Source organism: Sinohyriopsis cumingii, chromosome 13 (assembly GCF_028554795.1).
Source record: "Sinohyriopsis cumingii isolate HCF-2022 chromosome 13, ASM2855479v2, whole genome shotgun sequence".
Lineage (NCBI taxonomy): Eukaryota > Metazoa > Mollusca > Bivalvia > Unionida > Unionidae > Sinohyriopsis > Sinohyriopsis cumingii.
The window spans coordinates 64,552,578-64,560,357 of NC_142973.1; the positions used below are offsets into that span (position 1 = coordinate 64,552,578).

The 7,780-nt window shown below is 35.7% G+C and overlaps 1 protein-coding gene and 1 long non-coding RNA gene across 6 annotated transcripts in view; one reads left to right on the forward strand and one right to left on the reverse strand.

Annotated features, from left to right (window-relative positions):
- Positions 1–4,908, reverse strand: part of LOC149785728 (uncharacterized) — a 28,520-nt gene extending 23,612 nt beyond the window's left edge. Inside the window, exon 1 of one of the 2 annotated variants that reach the window (XR_016425446.1) lies at positions 4,780–4,908. This is a non-coding gene — a long non-coding RNA (uncharacterized LOC149785728). Of the gene's footprint in view, positions 1–4,680; positions 4,734–4,779 lie in introns of those variants that run through there. The other variant, XR_016425445.1, reaches the window with a different exon arrangement.
- The window catches only part of LOC149785729 (uncharacterized), a 28,917-nt gene extending 22,099 nt beyond the window's left edge, over positions 1–6,818 (forward strand). Inside the window, exons 1-3 of one of the 4 annotated variants that reach the window (XM_089979609.1) lie at positions 2,632–3,050; positions 5,279–5,478; positions 6,005–6,818. In XM_089979609.1, coding sequence (XP_089835735.1) covers positions 3,034–3,050; positions 5,279–5,478; positions 6,005–6,711 — 924 coding nt within the window. In that variant the 5' untranslated portion in view covers positions 2,632–3,033 and the 3' untranslated portion in view covers positions 6,712–6,818. Of the gene's footprint in view, positions 1–2,631; positions 3,051–3,102; positions 4,342–4,798; positions 4,933–5,278; positions 5,479–6,004 lie in introns of those variants that run through there. The other 3 variants (XM_089979610.1, XM_089979607.1, XM_089979606.1) reach the window with 3 other exon arrangements.
- The last annotated feature ends 962 nt before the right edge of the window (positions 6,819–7,780 follow it).

Below are 7,780 nucleotides of genomic sequence, written 5' to 3' on the forward strand. Positions count from 1 at the left end.
AAATCCAAATAAAAAAAGCAAAAAAAAGCACACAAACAAGAAATAAAAACGGTCCATTTTCCTTTTGTATTTTAAATTCATGTAATTAATATCAATCATACAAATGAAAACGTAAGCGATATGACAATCAACATATAATTTGTTTTAAAAAAATGTATTAATCACATAATTCTTTTTTGTTTTTAAATTTACAATACAAATAAAAATAAAAACAAAACTCAGTAAAAACAAAAAGACCCGCAACCCAAAAAACCCAATAAAAATAAAATAAAAAAATCCGTTGTTCCAATACAGTGACAATGGACAATCTAAGCTAATATTTAAAGATTCCTTAACAACGATAGTCAGCATTATCTTTTTCTTCTTTCTTTTAAATACAGTTTTTAATCATATAATATATTTGCAAATGGCCGGAACATTTAAAATATGTATCAAATATTAACGGCAGATTCTGCGCAGCACTTGAGGTCACTAAGCATATTACTTTTTATGGAAGAGTTTTTTGGAGGGTTGATCCAGAAAGTCCATGAAGTGTGTGTGTGTGTGTGTGTGTGTGTGTGTGTGTACTTCAAATATTTTCAAATTAGATAACGACGGAAAATGTTTAATTGAAAAGAAAACGTAGCCATTGAAATACGTGTGCACTGTGTGGAAAAATATTTATGCCCACTGTGTACTCAACAACGGATCGTCTATAGGTACAATTAAAACTAAATTGTTTGTTGATAGTTCGTGGATTTCCGTAGTACTGAATATTCTTCCAGTGAGGAGCACATATCAGATATGTATCTGAGCAACTATTGTCTTGTTAGATGATACTTCTTTGTCGGCTTTGAAAAGAATGTAAACACTTGACGGCTGTATATATTTACTTGACAGTCCATACACGTAGTTAGTTCTTGCAAAATCGCTATACAATTAAACTTAAGAAAGCTGAATTAGTGTTATCAATAATTTATCTCAGACGTATAAAAAAAGAGCGCAACCACTTTTGTAATTCAGAACACCCTTAGTAAAGGATTCAAACTTTTTAGCAAAATGGAATTTTTCGAAGTCAGTCAGGCTAGAGCAATTTGAATGAATATTATATAGGATTATCGCAGTCGGAGCTGAAAAGTTAATTTTATTATCAAAAATAACTTCAGAGATATTTCAGCTCGAATCTTAGTCTTAGTCTTCATATAACGATGGGCAAAGTTTATGTAATGTCTGTCTAGTCACATTTAGTGGGCATGGATTGATACCTCCTGCTTGGTCACACGAAGATGAGTAGAGATTCTGTAATGCCTGTCTAGAGACATGAAATTAGGCCGAGATTCGGTAATGCCTGCCTGGTCACTTGATGAGAGGCAGAGTATCGATAATGCCTCCCTGGTCACACGAAGACGGGTACAGATTTGATAATGCCTGCCTGGTTGCATAAATATGGGCAGAGATTTGTTGACGCCTGCTGGGTCACATGAACATTCTGTAATTAATCAGTTTTTAGCAGTATCCATTGGTCGGACGTTTTGAATCCATGTGCCTATTTCACGAAAGGGTAATCTCTATTTATCAACCTCGAGTCCGAAATAAAATTCGACTTTCATTTTTATCCCAACACTTCCACTGTTAGATACAATTGAATGCGTGTTAAAGCGATGCAGAAAAACCAATCAGAGACAAGACAAACAATTAACAAAATCGTTTAAAAGTTTTGTGTTTATTGTTTGTCTTGTTTCTATTGTGTGCTTGCCTTTCAAAAAGACTCAGTAAGAGTCGAAAACGCTTAGGTTGGTTAGAAACCTGTTTTGCATTGTTCGTTGTCAGGTTATTGCGTTTACCTTAAACAGTCACTGACACACATGATCCCTTGCTGGATTCATATATATATATATATATATATATATATATATATATATATATATATATATATATATATATATATATATATATATATATATATATATATATATATATATAATTGTGGGGGGAGTCATTCGTTTGATTTCCGATACATTCGATGCGTTTTTTGCTGGCAGAAAGGCCCAGTTTGTTGCGATTTTTATTACGCATCAAGTTACAAAGCATAATTAGCGCGTGCTTCATGAGTGGTATGCTGCAAGTAATATTACAAATACATTGACTTGCATGGCTATAAGGCTCAGCTCTACTGGAAAACAACCATCGTCATAAAAATGTAGTTAATTAATCGAGCGCACTGGGATCTGGCAGATCGATGAAGAAAAAAAGGAAACTGAACGAGAAAACACAGAATGTGTAGTGATAAAAGCCATAGCTTTGACATTTCAGGGGATGCATCAAGCTGTAAAAATGCTGCCTTGCAGATGGTCGGCCAATCACTTGTCAGAATATTTTGCACCAATTAGTCGGTGGTTTCCAAGATCCATGAATATAAAGACTTTGTCACTTCGAGCAGACTAACAAAACAACTTACAATGTAAAGTAGATGTAAAAAAAATATATTATAGATGAATACAAACACTTTTGTTTTTCTAATAATGTACCCTACATGTGTACGTTCGTGTGCATTGGTCAATATATGAGTATACTAATGCAGATCGTGCACTTGTTGCTTAAGTCAAACGATGCAAGATCATGCAGGAAGGCTTTTTCGGGCTAAACGTTTATGTCATTGGTTCGAACCCGCGACCTCCCGCATCCGAGTCGGATGCTCTAACCACTGAGGCAACCGGAGCGGTCGAGTTGTACATGCTTTAAGCAATACACAGAAACTGTAGTTTCAGTCGTTACTCAGTATGCTGGATTGTTGCAGAAAATCAAATAGTTTTTATTACTAGTCATTAAAGAATTCTTGTTACGTGCAGTCACCACAAAATAACTGCTTTTATCTGGCCACGATTCTTTTAGATAATCAGACAAGGATGCTGAGTATGCCTTTGTGTAGTTTATACACTTACTGAGTGGCTGCTTTCGAGGAATTTTGAATTTAGCTATATTGGGTTTTATGACGTACATTTTTGGCAGGTTTATCCGGAAATAGGGACGTAATTGTATTTCGGTGCTCTTCTGATGTCGCACCAACACAGGTCGGTATATAAACCCCTTGCCGTAGATGTTTTCACGAGTATTATGTCGTGGTACATACACACTATTGGGTATTAATATGAAATGTTATATCTTATCCAAGTATCCTCTTCGTTTCTAGCTGTTTAACGGCACATAAACACATGAAAGACTATTTAGTGTCGGGCAACGGGAGCAAAGTTGCTTTAGAGACACACAACGACAGCCCACCCATGCTGGTCTGCGTAAAATTCGAACCCGCAGCCCATTGGTTGAGTCTTTTAAACTTATCACTAAGCCATCGCGACTCCCTTCGATCACTTATGAAATGGAAAAACAAAATACGTACCAAGCGCGCCTTGAGAATGCAGATCTCTCAAACTTGGAATCAACCGATTTTCCGCGAAGCACGTGTGGTCTGCCTGCACGTGAAGATTACTAATATTCAAATGAAAACTGCATTCTGATGACTAGGATAGCAACACGTGAGACATCTAGCTTGGTTACGTCTCCTCAATCTCCAACGTAGTGTATAATTTAGTTTCAATCACCAATGAATCAAACGCTGGTTTCAATATACATTTCAAGCTTTCTCTCTTGGTTGAAATTTGTCAGCATCATTTCTATTCTAGCCGTATGTGACGGTGAAGAGATAGAAGGCATAAAAGTTCTTAGTGTGTCCATTTTGAATTCTTCTGAAAATACATGCCTGATCATTCTTTGAGTTAAAGACTAGAATTTCATCCAGTTTTGAACAACATTGCATGTTATTATATGTCAAATGGACAAGAAACATAAATCCAGTAATGTGAGTATAGCACACATCAACCATGGTAGTTTCCCTTGGATTTACTGTTCAATCTTCGCGCAGTTGCTCTCTTGAGCAAAATAAATAAATAAATAAAGAAATAAATAAATCTTTATCTCCGTAATGACTATTTGACCATTGTACCATGAGTTATCAAAACAAAGTTATATGGTTCTGTTCAATGTTCTTGCTTTTATAACGTTGATATCGCGTAGGTGACTCAGCAAATGAGTTTGTGCGCTTACGACTATAAAATTCGGGTTGTCCATAGCTCTACGTTAAAGAGTAATACATGATGACTTCAATACACAGAATATTCCCTCCTTAAATGATGCGTCAACAGCTGACCAAAAGTGACCATATTAAGTCGACACCAGTTTGAAATTTCGTAACACTGAGATTAAAATAAATTACAGCATTTGCAATTCCCATGGATACCCATTGTGAAATGTTTCTTTAATTTGAACAATTCAAATACTGTAGACACTTCAGTATACTATTGAAAAGTAAGTATTGTTTCATTTTAAACAATCACTTTAAAGACACAATTTTACATATTTTCTGTATAACGTTAAAGTTTCCAATTATCATATGCTTCCGTCATGAGGAGTTATGCAAGATTTTAACACTTTGAAAATTTTCAGTGTCTTCACACCTTCATTATTATACGGAAAGTTTGCTTTAAGGTCATTTTTACAATACCCGTGTTTCTGATACATGATTTAAATATATTTGACCAAATTTGTAATTTCTGCAAGGATTAAAATTAAATGCAGCAATTTTGTTAACAAAATGAGAATTATTTATAGAGATCTATTGGATCTTTTGCGTAATCGTGAACTTACCTACAAACACTGTTTGTGTCTCAATCACAGGCAGAGATAATACCACCATGACCATCTGCGGTTTTCTCATGATAAGTCGCTCCGATAAGAAATACTTACAAAACACTCAACAGGGAACTGTAGCGTTTTCCGCAGCATGTTTCGTTCATGTTCCAAACTTGTACAGTTCTATCAACGACCTGTTTCATCGTACGGCGGAATTCTTAAATTAAAGAAAAATGTCATCAGCTCAGGAATGTTCGATAACCAAAGGTAAGAAATCAGAAGTCAAAAAGGTTTGCTCGTAAATATAAATTTTTGAGGTTTTACAGTAAGAATAGTCATCTTTTCGAGGATTTCTAAAAAATCTCGTTGCTTAATTGTTTGGCATTTAACGGCACGTCAGCATATCCATGACTATTTGCTACCGAGGCAATGGGAGCAAAGTGCTTTGCGGAGTGACACAGTACGACAGCTGACCAAGGCTGTTCGGAACATAATTTGATGGTTGTGGTGGTATTATTATTATTATTATTAGTAGTAGTAGTAGTTGTTGTTGTTGTTGTTAGTGCTCTTGTTACAATTATAAATAAGGCTTTTTCTTCTGATTAATTTATAGATGTTATACAAGCGAATCGACCTCTGATGTACACAACGTCAAGTACGAAATACGACCTATGCGCAGGTGCGATATTCAAGGGTTGTATGATCTGACGTCAGAGAATAATTGGAACATGGAAAAGTCCTATCTGGAATGTGTCTTCAATACGGACCCAAGTGGGCTTGTCATTGTGGTCAAGGACGACGGGGAAGTGATAGGTAAGACTGGTCAACGTGATGGTAATTGCCCGTATGGAGACAATAATTTGTTCTAAAAGTCTCACCTGCTGATGCTTGTTCAAAAATTTTCCTGTATATCTGAAAAAATACTCTTTTTTAATGGGGCAAATGTTGGTTTTCAATCTGTAAAAAGTATAAGTGTGTTTCTCATGCTGTTAATGCACATTTTCATTGTACCCAAAATTAAATAGAATATAAATTAAACAATACGTAAGTAATTAATACAAAATAATCTCTTCTTTTAGCAATAACTCTCAAATACACTGAATTCAAAATCCTGATCTTGCACTGAGAATGAAGAGAAGGGCAATATTTCAAAAGGGCAATAGCAAAATGCATATAACGATGACAAACAGAATTTTTTGTTCACACTCACCAAGTTTCACATTTTTGTTTGAGAAAGTGAACAACCTATCATACGTGAAAAGAAAATCTGATAAACAGCTAAATGAGGGAAGTGAGCAATAAATCAAAATGACCCGCATGATCTATGTTTATTCGTCAGGGCACAACGGGATCCTGGCACATGGTACTGATGTCGCCTCCTCTGGATTGAACATTGTGAAAGAAAAATACAGAAAGCTTGGAATTGGGCGGAAGTTATTCCGCGCTGTTATGGAAGTGATGAAAGAAAAAAACGTGGGTGGGACCGCTTTGTCCAACAGAATAACTTTCTATCAGCAGTTCGGCTGGACAATCAAGTCATACACCTTCCATTACAACCAAGGTCCAGTTAATCCTAGCTTTGTCAAAGATGTTCCGGTTGAAGATTTCGAAATAGTCCCCGCCGCATATATTAGATTTGATGATGTCATTGATTACGACAGTGAACTTCATACCGTATCTCGACCGGTTTATATAAGTAACTGGGCGGAAAGTCCAATTGCCAAAACGTACGTTGCACTTAAAAGCGGAAGGATATGTGGATATGGTGTACTTCGACCCGCGGATATGGGTTACAGAATGTATCCACTGTATGCAGATAATCCATCCGTTGCCAAGGCACTATTTTGTAAATTAGCATCTCATATTCCGCAGGGTCAGGACGTTATATTTACGCAACCAGTTGACAACGAATATGCGAATGATTTTGTTGCCGGAAATAAACTGCAGACGTACTTGTCCATGACCAGACTGTATAACAAAAAGAACATTGTCGTCGACATCAAACGCGTATACTCAGTATCAACTACCGAATACGGTATAATCTGACGAAACTACATCTATTCATAATTAATAAAACGTACGAGAAACATTAGGACCAGAGTCCTCTTTCATGTTATGCAAAAGAAAAAACACGATTAAAATGACATACTCGATCTTAATTGTTTCTTTTCAAATCACTGTCCCCCATGTTTTAGGCCATAATTCTATATGCAAGAGCACCAGTCTCTCTCATGCACTGGAGTTACAAGAGAGTGGGAACTAGGAATCCGGACGAAAGAATTAATTGTCGAACTAATAAAAAATATACTGTACCTTAATACGTATCAAATTTAAAATTATTAGCCAGCAAGTTCATTAATTTCCTTTTGCTGTCTATGAAAAAGTTAAATGTGAACATTTTATACCTATGTTCATTCTAATATTACATCTGATAGTGGATGCATGAGAGATAACAAGTATGGGTGTATATGATACATCAGTTGTCACAAGTAAACTTGTTACAAGTTTATTAGCAATCATAAAAGCAGGACAAGTCGTTAAGTCTAAGGTATTTTCTACTAATACGAAACAAGTTACTATTTTTTTGGGTAGTTTTAATGCTATGGAAAAAAGGGTGGCTTAAACCCTTGTATCATTCTTGAAATTCTGACAGTAAATTGCAAGATGTCAGCTGCTGTGGAAACATAGTCCCATACGGATGCTGTTTCTCAAGTATAGCAGATATTGGTCTATCCATTTTCAATACATAAGCTTTGTAAATTTCTTATTTGAAATTGTATACATATTTTTTGAGCATTGGTATTCCCCCTGTGTTGTTCAAAACCTTCGTTAATATGATAGCGAGCAGATGAATATCAGACCGTCTTTAACTATTTTTTGAGCATTGGTATTCCCCCTGTGTTGTTCAAAACCTTCGTTAATATGATAGCGAGCAGATGAATATCAGACCGTCTTCAACTATTTTTTGAGACAATATTATGCCTGTGATGTATGTCTGCGCAGCTATTTACACAAAAATCACGTACTCTTGTTCTCCGTAAATTTAAATGCAAGAAAAGAAATTACAATTTGTTCTATTTCCATGACTGGATTTTGTAGGACTGACCGAGAAGTT